Source organism: Phaenicophaeus curvirostris, chromosome 1 (genome assembly GCF_032191515.1).
Source record: "Phaenicophaeus curvirostris isolate KB17595 chromosome 1, BPBGC_Pcur_1.0, whole genome shotgun sequence".
Lineage (NCBI taxonomy): Eukaryota > Metazoa > Chordata > Aves > Cuculiformes > Cuculidae > Phaenicophaeus > Phaenicophaeus curvirostris.
In genome coordinates this window covers 192,383,250-192,397,501 of record NC_091392.1, presented here as the reverse complement: position 1 = coordinate 192,397,501, position 14,252 = coordinate 192,383,250, and the positions used below count along the sequence as shown (strand labels likewise).

Here is a 14,252-nt window from a genome sequence, read left to right as displayed (position 1 = left end):
CCCAGGCTTCAGTTAACTGTTATACCATATTGCTAATTCCTTTGTTAAAACACTTGAGTTTCAACTGTCTTCCTAATAGCAAATATGTTGTTTGTGCCATACTGTCCTTGGAAATATTGATTAGATTTTTAATAAAAAAAATTAGCTGTAACATGCAGAACAAAAATTTGATTTTCAGGTGCAGCATCCAATTATAACGCAAGGATCCACTGTTACAAAGATAACTTTTGAGGGGCATCAGCCTCCTTCTGTTTCAAAGGTAGCAGGTGGCAATTCTGTGCCCAAACTGGCATTGCCAGTTACCAGCCTATTTCCTATGCAGGCATCCACGAAGACAGCAGTAGCAGATATTTTGAGAGTGCCTGTGATGGAAGCCCAGATTGATACAAGCATAGAACATACAGTAGTGGATCCCCCAAACAAGGCTTTATCCACTAGTAAAGTAACTAGCGAAGCAGAGTCATCACCTTGTACCCGGGTGCCAAGGGTGACTGCAGTAGGGTTGACTGCAACTTCCATCCCCCAGCAACAGACGTGTACAGAATCCAGTTCAAGTCCTCCTGCTGGCGGTCCTACTTTAACAGAGAGGAAACTCGATGCACAAGGAATGCCTACAACAAACCAGTTCATACATATTCAGAATATATCACAAAAGCAAGCTGAAGAGAGTTCATCAGAAATTGTTGTCCAGGTAAGAGGAGACCAGAGCAAATAAGACAAAGGTTGTGCAGAGCACACGTCTAATGTGATGATAACAACTGAACAATATTTGAATATTTTTGTTTTCCATCTCCAGTTTTTGGTTACTTCTCTATTATTATGTTTGTAATGGATTACTGCTTTGAAGTGTGCAGTTCTTAAATTGAGCTCCAGTTTCTCTAGCACTGTATCATTCACTGTGTCCTTGGTGTCTTCCTTTTTTTTTCAGTTAAGAAAACAAACCAAGCTCATCTAATTTTCAAAGTACTTTTATATGAAATGCTTAAAATATAACACTTGACGCTTACAAAGGAACTATGAAACAGAATTTTTTATGGTACTTATTCTTGTTACCTCTGAATGTAAAATTAGAACAAAAAATTAAGGCATAGGGTTTTACTTACTGAGGAAATTCAGTGAATGGGGTCTGGATTCAGAAGAAAGCTTTTTAACTTCACTTATAACCAGTCTTACCACTTCTGAGATAAAATGACTGTTGATCTTTAGTTTGAATGCCTTGAGTCATTGCCTAACTGATGATTGGTATTTCCATTGATTTTGCTGTCTTAAATATGATGTTTTATGATGTAACACACGGTCAGAATATCAACTGAGGAAGTAGTTAAGTCATCCAAGGATTCATAGTGGTATAGTATGAAGCTTTGAAGACACGTTGGCATGGCATATGTTCACACAAATGACAGTGTGGATTGAAATGGTTTTGTTGTGCATCATATTCATGTTATGCTGAAAATGCATTTGTTGTGGGAAATAATTTGTGTACAGAGCTTTCCATTCTTTCATGCTACTTTGTAAAATCTTCATTTCAGCTAACTTCGCTTTCGTAGAAATCATCGAGTTTTTTACTCATTTTTAGTCCTGATTTCCCTAAATAGACAAAGGTAGATTTCTATTTTACTTCATTTGTATATTATGAGAATCTGTGTTGTTTATCATTGTGACGTGCTATAAGCTGTTTCAAAAGTAAAATACTGCCCAGAATTTCAGTTGTATGAAGTTGTAGATTTAGTTTCTAGAACCTATGAAACTGTAAGTGGAAATAAATAGCATAGATCCCTTGTGTTTATCAGTCTATGCTACTGTAGCTCTGAGCACAGACAGAGTTTGTTTTGTATTGTATACAAAAAAAACCCATCGCTAGTCCTTATACTTGAACATTTTGTCTGCAAAAGATAAGAAAAAGATAAGGCCGAAAAAAGTATTATCTCTGCTTTGCTTTTGGGGAGTGATGGATGATGAGCGTTGGTGGTTTAGCTGGTGGTTGTGCTGCTGTCACAGACCTTTAGTGAAGATCCAAGGCCAAGATCAGTGCCTTAACAGTAAGATTGTTCAAATTTTATCTTTCACAACCTAATCTGCTGAAAGGGTGCTTTGAAGCTTTGTCTAATGTAATGTAAAAAGCAACAGGCCTTTGCTAGGGAAAATTGCTTTTGGAAACCAAATATCCTTTTTGCATAAATGCCCGTGCTTGCGCAGATACCTTTACCTGTGACGTCTGTGTGTGTTAAAACTTGTATCTTTTCTTTCTTTCAGACTATCCCTCACTATTCCATCCCTTGTCACTCCAGCTCCAATGTGGTAGTGGAACCCAGTGGGCTTCTGGAGCTCAACAACTTCACCAGTCAGCGTCTTGATGATGAGGAAACAGCAGTGGAGCAAGATATGGACAGTGGCACCGAGGAAGGCACTGAGCCCAGCCCCTCTCGAAGTTCTGCTGAACAATCCTAAGGAATTGGAACACTGGAGTGCACTTTAAAATATCTTGGGATTTTTAGTATCCAAGACGCCATTGTATTGTGGTGTCTTAGAGCACTTTGCCTATAGAGTTGTTCATTGGACCCTTGAAGCATCAGTGTGTTTTAACAAGACGATATTGCAAAAGCTGCATCTTAAAAATTGTTTCCAAAAGGCAAAGAAAGAAAAAGTGGAGATTTAATAAACCTGTGACAGTGGAATGTGCTGTTAAAAAGCAAATCTGCAGCGAATTCTACAGCTCGTGCTATTGAAACCCTTGCCAAGATACTGAAACAGCTTTCAGTGAAAAGGGATCATTACTTTGCTGTGTTTTTTTGTTAGCTGTTGAGCAAAACACCATCAAAAAATGAGAATGTTTAATAAATGTTTGTATTTTTAAATAGCATGTGAGAGAAAAAGTATCACTGACTGTGCTGGAAAAGCCCCAGGAATTTTGGAATTGGTTAGCTTTCTTGCACTTGTGCTCACTTAGGGTTAAGATTTTTCATAAGCCTAAAGATATAGTTTATTTTTTTAAAATTCTTGTTGGTGAATGTTTGGAAATAAGAAAAATCACTAACTGGTAGCAAAGTGGATTTGCTAGTGCATTTTTGTTTTCATGCTTTACAAGAATTAGGGTAACAGTGTATGAGGCATTTGTTTGTGCCATAAGCACACGAAATGCTCTTCTACTCTAGTTAATCTTTGATTATTTATTTAAATAAAAAAATTTTAAGTGAGGTTAAGTTGTTTAAAAAGTTCCTGTGAAACAGGTGTGTTAATTCTAATACAAATGGGAGGGAATGGGGGTGAGGGGTGGAAGTATTTTGCTATAAATCAGTTTTTCAAATCGGGGATAAGTGGTTCAGCATCTTTCAAAGTTGAACCTTCGCATTTAGAAGTGAGCTAAGGCTTTTAAAAATCTATTTTACTCTTACATGCTGTTTTTAAAGTGACCGTTTTGGGAATTGAAAAGCTTAAATCGATATACAGCAGTAGGTTTCAGAAATTAGCCTTATGACTTGGCTTGTTGAAGCAATACAATGGGGTTTTGTGATAGTTACAAGCCGCAGAGAGTTTTGGGTTCGGATAGCATAAGAGAACCAGTTTTAATACATTCTGCTAATGAAGACAATACTTTTTTTTTTTCCAAATGTATATAACACCGTGTTTTTAACTGTTTTGTATAGATTTAATTATAAATAACTAAGCATTTTAAGACTTTGACATATCATTTAAGTGTATATACATCTGTCAGCCTAACTGCCCACTTTTTGGTGCTGAAGTACTACTGTAAGTAGATTTCATCCAAAGTCTAATACAGCTTTTTGCGTCACTCTTTTTTTAAGTTGTGATTTTACTGTTGATATTGTAGTTAAGATTAAATTCCAACTACAGTAACTCAAACTAAAAATACAAAACCTAAAAAAGCATTTATCTTACTTGTCCCGAGTATTCCCTGTGTAAGAACATGCAGTAACCCCTAGATGGTGCTGTTGATTTTTCATCTAACTTCAGTTCTCTAAATTGAGTCCCCATGACTTTCATAATACACCCTTTTTTCCTTCTTTTTCCATCAGCATTAGAGCCAAAATCATGGAGGTAGTGGTGGGGAAAATGTCCTGATAAATTCAGCATTCAAATGCCAGAGCAGTAGGACAGGAAACTAATTATTTTGCATTACCTTTGTGTTGGGATAGGTACTGGTTTGGTTTCTGCTGTATTTGGCACTCAGAATGCAAGACAATAATATATGTGAAATGAAATGTGCCATATTTATTTCTCTAGTAAAACACAAAATAACCCTACCAGTATGCCATTCTACGTAGTTCAAGTTTTGGTAGCTACTTGGAAGCTGTTACTCTTCTTTTGGTGGAAATAGCTGTGACCAGCAATAGTGACCAAGTTGTGATACAAGCCCTGAAAGTTCCACAGTGCTACAGAAGGACAAAAAATTATTTAATACAGATTTTACTGCCAGTGGGATTGGACAGGCTCTTGTGCTTTGCCGATGCCAGCATAAGGCATAGAGTGTAGTTTTCCATACACAGTTCTGAAAAGCCCCAAGCAGATAAGAGTTTTTCTGGCTTGTATCAAATTTTTATTATCACCTCGGCTCTTGGAGTATTTTGAGTGTCCCTGGCATATCTAGGACTGAAAGGCAATGAAAGCATAACCTAGAGCAAGATTTTTCTTAAGTGCTTTTGCCCAGGAACTTTGCCTTAAATTATGGTTTAAGGTTTTCGTGAGTGTGTATGCTCCATCCAGCCAAAAAGAGATACTAAGAAATGACATAAGGTGAGTTGAGCATTCCTAATGCATTAAGTATGTTGTTAAGTTCTGGTCCAATTTATTCCAAAGTTGTATGTTAGACTTTTGTTTGCATTGTCAGCGATGACTTTACGGCAGAGGTATGAGCAACTACAGGGAGCTCTGACAGTTCCTTGAAGACAGCAAATCTTTTAAAAACACGAAAGCTGTTAGTGTTGCTATGAGGGGTAATTGTTTTCAGGCTGGCAAATTGAAGCACATGGTGGGGATATCTAAGGGTCATGTAAGAAATTTAGAAACAGGTCTTTTGTAGTTGATGCATTCATTCTTAAAACTCTTCTTTAGAAGCTTTCCCAAACTGAGCTGAATTTTTCCGGATTCTGTTATTTCATTTGTTCTAACACTTCACCATATAAATAACTTTAATAATAATATACAAAATGAGGTAACATTTAGAGTCAAGAGGTTTTTTTTCTTAGTTACTTGATTTTTGAGAAGAACTGTAAGAAGGCGTGCTCGGAGCATTTGGCCTTTTCATCAACTCCAGGCAGCACTGCCTGTTCTCTGTCCTGCCCTGCAGATGTGCAGATTTTTGATACCTGTCCTTGGGATACTTAACCTTATCCTACTGCAGCCACATATCCACTCCTCACAGACTTACAAATATCACTGAGCTGCTAAAAATAAAACATCAGTGTGTAAGGTAACATTTGCCTATCCCTGCTCCCTAATAAGCTGCATCTTCCTTTCTGAAATGAATTTGATGGTCCTTCTTGGAACAGACCCTGAATAGTACCTGAATTTTCTAAAACTGGTGCTATGAAAGTTACATTAGAAGAAGTACTGAAACAAGGGAGGAGTCATGCACACTTTAAAGATATATAAAGTCATAGAATCATAGAATAACCAGGTTGGAAGAGACCCACCGCATCATCGAGTCCAACCATTCCTATCAAACACTAAACCATGCCCCTTAGCACCTCGTCCACCTGTGCCTTAAACACCTCCAGGGAAGGTGACTCAACCACCTCCCTGGGCAGCCTGTTCCAGTGCCCAATGACCCTTTCTGTGAAGAATTTTTTCCTAATGTTCAGCCTAAATCTCCCCTGGCGGAGCTTGAGGCCATTCCCTCTTGTCCTGTTCCCTGTCACTTGGGAGAAGAGGCCAGCACCCTCCTCTCTACAACCTCCTTTCAGGTAGTTATAGAGAGCAATGACATAGAGGACCACAAATTTTCTGGAAAGATTTAACCATCAGGGTAAATGTATTTTCAGTCTTGTTCTTTCTCCAGTAGCAGAACGAGCTTTTGAAATTTCAGGCAAAATAGAAAAACAAGCTAATTGCAGTTGTGTCATCTTACATATGGGGGGAACCCTTTGAACAGAATGCATGACTAAATAGATAGGATTTAAGAAAAAAACTAAGACCTTTAAAAAATCATGGAAACTTAAGACTATATGCTTCTTTATGTATATAAATAGTTCCTAGTGTCTAAAGATTCCACAGATGGAGGTGGTTATGCATCCCCATAAGTATATGGCAAAGGCAGATGGTTTCAAGTTGGTAATGTTCAATCCAGAGAAGACTGAGCATAATTTAAGACAAACTAGAAAAATCATGCTGCTTCAGGGTTTGCCTGAATTTGAAAAATAGCACCTGTGGCTCAGGACTTGTTGCATTTCCTAGGTTTGATGTAAACTGTGAAAAATGTTTGCTAACAGTCTGTGTGAAGTTTCTTTCCATGCTGTGGGGCTTAGAATTTTTCCCCTACCCAAAATCTGTCATGAAAATCTGTGAATCTGGTTTCTTCCAGTCAAAATGCAACTTATAACTTAGGATAAATTTAAGAGCTTAACGTTGTTCATCAAAGAGAAAGTTAGGAAAGAGGTGCCTTAAGATGTATTTTTGGGCTCCTATGCAAGAAGAAATTATCATTATTGGCTCTTTAATCTGATATAGAGGCATAGAAATTGAAACTTGAAAAAATCAATACCAAGATTGAGGATAATTAATTAGAGTTATCGGGGAGTGTCATGTTTGCTGTAATTTAGAGTCTTTTTCTCTCCAACAAGCGGCAGGACTGGAGGTTGAAATGCAGTGACCCTGTATCTCATACAGAGGTATTTAAACTGGACAGTTACATTGCTGCCTTAAGGCTTTAAACTAAAAAAATAAAATAAAATGGTATTTTGTGGTACCTTGAGGCAGCTCAAGCTGTGACTGTTAAGTCAAGGTTGCAGTGGTGGTGGGGTTTTACATCTTTCACTGTACTTGAGTGAAAAGTCACTGAAGTGTTGTAAATAGGATGATGACTACCTGGGAAGTTGTTCATCATTTCTAGAGAAAAGGGCATTTGAATTAGTGGAGCAGGAAAAATATTAAGAGATCTTTAAGCACTGGGACTGAAGAGTAACAGCATGGCATGGAATAAATTTTGGAGTCCAGGATTGTCCAGAGTTGTCCAATAAGCAGTAGTACAGATCAGTTCCTAGTCAAAACTTCATATGACTTTGATTTTGCCCAGTTCTTGGCTGCTTTTGAAAAAGTATAATTTCTTGTGATAATATCTTGATATTTTCCACATCTTTTCATCTCAGTAAGTTTTTGGCAGTTTTGAAGTTTTCTGATGTGCCATTTTCTTTTGCTGCCTTCACTAAATGGATTCTGTCATAAGGAAAAGCTACACATACACATATCCCCTAACTGGGGATGGATAATTAGGACCAAGGGCTCTTTGGGTTATCACTGAACCCTTTGGAGCATAGTAGGCACATGAGCCAGGCTCTCATGGACTACATATGGGATTTAGACACCGAGGAGGGTACATTGTAGAATGTATATATATATTTATCCTTGGATAAATTGGGAAAAAAAAAATATATATATATATCTCCTTGTTCCTAGGAAGCTATTTTCCTGTAAGGTTAGTTCAGACCCATAATCTGCTCTTCTGTCTCCCATTCTTCTTGCAAGAAGAGAAAGCTGTGTATAATACATAGTTTCCATGAAGAAAATGGGAATGCTTGCATCCCTTCCTTGCAATAACTTCTGGGTGCCTGACACTTGAATAGCAAAAGGCTGAGAATGGTTCTTCATACACTCACAAGGTCGGTGAAGTTGGCAGGAACTTCTGGAGATCATCTAGTCCAACCCTGCTGTGCAGAGCAGGGTCAGCTACTACTCAGAACCATGTCCAGTTAGCTTTTTTTTTAAATGTGCCACGATTGAAGCTCAACAACCTCTTCCAGTGTTTGAACGCCTGCACATTCCATTTTTTAAAAATTATTATTCTAGTATTTAAATGGAATTTCATGGTTTTTGAGTTTATGCCTGTTATCTCTTGTCTGTTTCTTGGTTACCGCTGAGACAAGTCTGGCTGCATCTTCTTTATGCCGCCATCAGGTATTAAAGCACATGGAGAAGACCCCCCTTCACTCTTATGCCCAGAAATTTGAATGGTCACAAAACCAATGATATAAAATTATTTGAGAAATCACTTCTGTTTCAAGTTTTCAATAACCTGGCCTGTGGCATGGTGCGTTTCTTGGGATATTTGGCTTCTGACTTGAATCCTCACTGGCGGGAAGGTTTCAACTGCAAGCCATGCCTATTCTGCTGCTCTCAAAGCTCTGTGAAGTAAACGCAGTTGTAACCATTGTCAAAGCAGCTTGGAGAGATGATAGCCATGAGCTTTTGGGGAGCTTGAAAATAGTACCATGGAGTAGTTTGAATGTATAGCCAGAGAGGCTGGAATAAGACTTTCCTGTTGTGTATCACATGGAGAAGATGCTGCCTCCTCCAGGGTCAGGATAAGGCACTTTTCTATGGGGTGTCTATATGCCCCAAAGACTGGAAAATGGGACTTGGTTCAAGGTTACAAATTCATCCAGAAATTAATTTCTCCTAGAGATACAACAACTCATTATCTCATGGGTTTTTGTTTGTTTTTATTTAGTTTAATTTTATTCTTCATATCTTTTTTTGTTTGTTTGTTTCCTGTCAAGATTTTTTTTCTTTGTTTGAAGTAAATGTCACAGTGAGATGTGATAGCAAACCTGGGCTATTTATAGAGGAAAGCAGCATCATCTTGACTTTCAAAGTCTCTAGCACAGAATTAAAAGCGTAACTTTTCTGGTCAGGAAATGGCAAAGGTTTGTTTTGAAATAAGCAGTAAGAGCAGAGTAGTATAAACAGCAACTTTGGGGTACTGTGAGGGAGGGGAAGTGCTTTTTTGGACACCGGGATTGCGTAAAGCGCTACTGATCCTGAGCCAAAAGTGAGTGTTTTGGGTTTTTTTCTGTTGTGATTGCCTTTCTTTTTGTCCTGACAGGTGACTGAAGAAGACACTCTTCTATATTTACACCTTTGGGACATTCATTCATCAATTTACAGCCCCTCTCCTGTTAGCATCTGCTGGGAAGGGTGATTGCTCAGAGGGAAAAATGCAAGTTATTTCCATCTATCATCACACTGAAGAGTAGATGTGTCTTACTGCTGCACCTGTGAATGTGGCCAGTTCATGTTCCCTTGATTGTGTTGCTTTTAGATCAAAATGTAGAAGTTATTCTATCATTATTTGAATAATAAGTTATTTCAATAGTCTACAATGTTAGGAAGAACTGTCCTACATTACCATTGCATTTCTGATGCTTAGAGAATCCTGCAGTCTCCTGCGAGCACTCTGCACTCAGGAATGAAAGGGCATCTTTAAGGGGCACCCCAGCCTAGCAAGAGACTGAGTTGTAAAGATCTTGGAGGGCGTATGGTATAGGACCTCACTGAGGTTGAAGTAAAAATTCAATGTAAAGGTCAAGAAAAAGAAGTGCTGCTCCAATAGGTCTGAAAAAATATTTGCTCTCTGCATACACTGGTGTCGTGTGCTCTCAAGGCATGTGGGGGACATCCCCTCCTCATCCTATCTGGCCATTTTTCTTAATATGAGGATGTAGTAGTGAGATAAGAAAAATAACATTTAAAGGAGACTGTCTAACAAGAAATTTATCTGTTGGTTGGTTGGTTTTTTTTCCCCAAACCAGATTTTGGTATTGAACTGGAAAATAGAGCCTACTCTTTATTTAGAGGCACTAGTATGCTGCTTTTTGTAATAAGTTAAAATAGGAACATGTGAACTCATTAGGAAAAAAAAAGAAAATAATTGACCTAAATTGTGGCTAAGATCCTTTTGGAAATGAAAAGGTTTCTGTTCAATTGTTTTTCATATGTGCTGAGTTTTCCATTTTTTTCTTGGTTTGTTTTGGACATGAAATAGAAATACTATATTGGTTTGAGAAGAGGTTAAAAACAGCATGAGAACAAACCACAAGAAGTAGGAAGTAGCATGAGTTTAGTGAGAACAAAGTTTTGTAGCTGCAATGTTCCCAGAAATAGGAATATTTGTTTTCCTCTCCAGACTTTTACTTGTACCTTCCCCCTTCAGCCACATTTGGATTGCAGTGACGCAAGGCACTAACAAAGCACTGGAGTGATCTCCCACTTTCTAGTATTTATTATTGTTGAAAAGGGGTTCAGAAAAGGATTTGGTTGCTAAAAATGTGGGGTTTTTTTTTCAGCTGCAGCAATCTATGTCTGCATGCAAAGGCTGTTCATGAGTAGTGTGCAGCCTCCTCTTTATTCATGTAAATGTATAATATAGATCCAACGGTGACTGTGGCATGGTTTTAACTCTGATTTATGGCTTTTGCTTAAACCTACCATGCCAATGTACAACAAACAAGCCCAGGACTAATTTGAGAACTGGAGGGCTGCCTTCCCTGTAAAGTGGTAGCATTGCCTTGAGGACACACAGACTCATTCGGTTCCTGATACTGCTTCAGTGCCTCCCTCTGAATTTTTCCTGAGCGAAAGACAAATTTTCCTGCACTTGATGGGATTGAGTAGACAAAAGTAACGATAAAGATCTGCCAAACATCTCAAGACAAAGAACTGAGGAAGATGCTGCAAACCAGAGCTGACAATACAGAGGGCACAGGAGAGGACTTTATTACAAATAAATGTTATCAAATTAGACTGATGTTAGTGCATGGACTCAGTAAGCAATTGCCTGGTCTAGTCTGTCACTGTGAATGTGCCATGGGGCTTGGAGTTACTGTGGGGTTAAGTTTAGCACAAGTGTTTTATGGAAGATTGCAGTGGCCATGTCTGGAAATAAAATAGGAACCTCAAGCTGACATAAACTGGGGTTGGGGATGGGGGCTGCAAACTTTGAACTTGAGGATAAATGTAACCTGGATCATATCAGTTAGCTCAGTCAAAGTGCAGGAAGACACAAAGGCAACTCTAGCCCTGGAGCTTTAGTCCCACTGCAAGAGTTGAGCAGAAGTAGTGATCCAGGAAATTGCTTGCCTTGAACATATGTGATACCTACAGACAGTGTGTGGGATATGGGAAACAGTGGCATTCAGATGCCAGCAGGACAACTGAAAGAGAATTCCTTATAAAATTCCTTACTGAGAGCTGCGGCCCATGTTACAGTGAGACACAGCCCTGATTTGCATCCAAATAGTTGATTTGGTGGAGACACACCTTGTTTGCAAACTTACACGGACTCTCAAAGTAATATAAAGTTATCTGGTTCCTGACTGAGGTGGACTAGGCATCCCATTACCTCATTCATCCCCACCTTCCATCCCTAGAAAATTAATTTTTAATTCCTCAACTTCATTCTTAAAGGGACTGAAAATGACTTTTCCTGCCTGACAACTTCCTTACAAGAGTAAGGTTTATTTAATCACAAATCACAACCTTGTTCTTGGTTCTGGTAGAAAGGATACCCTTTGTATGGTTTCCAAAGAACTTCATGGTCTTCTTTTTCTCTTCTTTGTCTTTTTTTCCAGGTCTTTGTGGTCATGCTACAGTAATCTCTACAGCACAGATTCACAGGATAGCTGTAACATAATGAATAGGCATTTTCAGGTCAAATCTAAGTGGAATCCCTCTTGGATATTACCAAGAAATTCCTTAGTTGGTTATGATGGCTGCAGAAATGCAAGGGGACCCTTCTACACCATAAATCTAGAAGATCTGGATTCCTATATCTTGGAGATCATGACACAGAAAACACATCTACTGTGGGATGGGACATCTGGGAGGAGTGTGCATAGCATGCTGACTGCATGTCACAAGAAATTTATGTTTTGCCACATGTGTGAGTTGTCTTTTTAGAGACATATGAACTACCCCACACGTAGGTGAAGCCCATGGGGCTGTTGAGAAGCAGGAAGGAAGAAAGAGGACTACTTTTGTACCCTAGAACTAGTAAGCTCAGCAGGTGAACTGACTTCCAAACTTCAGGTTCTCAAACATGACATATAATCATAGAATCATAGAATAGTTTGGGTTGGAAGGGACCTTAAAGATCATCTCATTCCAACCCCTCTGCCACAGGCAGGGACACCTCCCACTAGATCAGGCTTCTCAAGGCCACATCCAACCTGGCCTTGAACAACTCCAGGGATGGGGCATCTACAGCTTCCCTGGGAAACCTATTCCCAGGGAAACCTATTCCACTCTCATAGTGAAGAAATTACATCAAGAGGTAAGGTGATATCAACTATGCCATCACTACTGCTGTCCCTTGGGATATACATACACATCATACAGCATTTACCTTCCATGGGATGTGGTGAGATTTTATGGTATGATAACAAGGATAGAAATGATACAAACCCCCAAGTACCTGTGGAGTTTACTGCAAAGACGCAAGTACATCTTCATCCTTTGCCTTGGTTTGTGTCTGTGTGCTCTTTGGTGGTACTTTACTGCTCTCTGCAAATGAGCAAGCTCACCCTGCAAAAATATTTACCCTTCCTGGACACACCATTTGCTACAATATCCTACGGCAATATCCCTGAAATTAATGACATCTCCTTCATTGGTTTATGAGATCACTTGTGAACCTAGGAAGATAACCGGCAGTGGGAATGCCAGTATACACCTGGATAGCTTGAGTTCCCTATGAGAAATGGTGAATGTTTTTCCTAGAGAATTAGGATTCCTTTATTCTGTTTCTAACTTTTCTATATGATCTGTCAAAATTCAAATGCATATGATTTTGTAAATGGGAGACAGTCAGATGGAGCAGGCTGTCAAGGGAGGTGGTTGAGTCCCCATCCCTGGAGGAATTTGGAAGACGAGTGGATGAGATACTCAGGGATATGGTTTAGTGGCAGATAGGAATGGTTGGACTCAATGATCTAAGAGGTCTTTTCCAACCTAGTGATCCTATGATTCCTATGATTCTATGATTTGAGCCCTCATTTATTATGTTCTACCCATCCTATTCATCTTTATGTCATATTCTTTGTTGTAGATGTGGCCTCATTACCACCAAACCACTGTGAGGAGTGCAATGAAACACAATTGTCTTACTCCTGCAATTCACACTGTCTGGTGAGACTTGTCTTTTGCTTCATTTGGCCAGATGTGTTGCGTACTGCAATGTAGTAAGCAGTAACTTATGTTAACATAACACTCAAAACTGCTGCTGTTGGAGTCTTGCCAAAAGTATCGTTAGGTTTCTTTGTCAGATTTTAATACCAAAACATAAATAATCCAACCCAAGCTAGCTCAGTGTAGATACCTTCTGGTTGGTTTGGCAGAGACCCAGCCTCGCTGTGTGTTGACACAACACACTCCATGCTGAGCATGGTGTCTTGGCTATGATCTTGTTCCTCTGAGTCTGTGGTAGTGACATTCCCACTTTTCTGTCATGGTGTGTTCAAATTTATCCTTGTCCTTCCACAAAGCATCTGTTTTCCACAAGTTTCTTCTTCATGCTAGTGCCTTGTGCTGATCCATTTTCTCCTGATCAGACACGAATCACCATGGAGGATGTTTTGAGAGAAACTCTGGGACTCACTACTGCTTCCTTTTCCCTACAGTCTTGTATTAGCACACAATTTTTGTTTTTCATTACTATTTAGGTGAGATTTCTAATGCACTAAGAACAAGGAGGAGCTCAGAGCCACATGTAGTATGAATGGGTTAAACCAACACAATAAAGGCTGTTACTTTGGATTTCCATGGGTTTCTGTGCCAGTTCTGTTTGTTTTCAGGTTCAGCTACCAAGAATTTATTATTTCATTAAAAAAAAATGTTTTGTCAAATAATAGAAGTTGATTATAGTGCAAGTGGAGAAAGACCAACTCATTTAATTGGATGCTTCATTTCTGAAACATGAGCCCATAACAGTGTATGTTTGTTTTTTTCTTCAATGGATGCTGAAGGACTGAGCTAACAGAAAACCTACATGAGTTTTGAATTAAACATATGATTTTGCTGCCTGTCCCCATCCCCACCCCACCCCGAAAACATACTTATTGACATAAAAGGCAAATCAAAGGGTCAGGTGTCTTTATTGGATGCCACCTGCATGAAGCTCTCTAGGAATGAAGCCAGGCTTCTGCAGCCATGCTGTAAGCTTGGTCTTGTTTTGCAGGAGCATAAACAATCGTATGCAGATGTTTCACAGTGAACTGAAGCCGGAACAGCACAATTTGCATCCCACT

General features: G+C 39.0%; 1 protein-coding gene across 5 annotated transcripts in view; it reads left to right on the top strand.

Moving 5' to 3' along the window:
* The window catches only part of EMSY (EMSY transcriptional repressor, BRCA2 interacting), a 40,526-nt gene extending 36,569 nt beyond the window's left edge, over positions 1–3,957 (top strand). For 3 of the 5 annotated variants that reach the window (XM_069883280.1, XM_069883281.1, XM_069883278.1), the window contains 2 exons: positions 179–691; positions 2,254–3,957. In XM_069883280.1, coding sequence (XP_069739381.1) covers positions 179–691; positions 2,254–2,448 — 708 coding nt within the window. In that variant the 3' untranslated portion in view covers positions 2,449–3,957. The remainder of the gene's footprint in view (positions 1–178; positions 692–2,253) is intronic. The other 2 variants (XM_069883282.1, XM_069883279.1) reach the window with 2 other exon arrangements.
* The last annotated feature ends 10,295 nt before the right edge of the window (positions 3,958–14,252 follow it).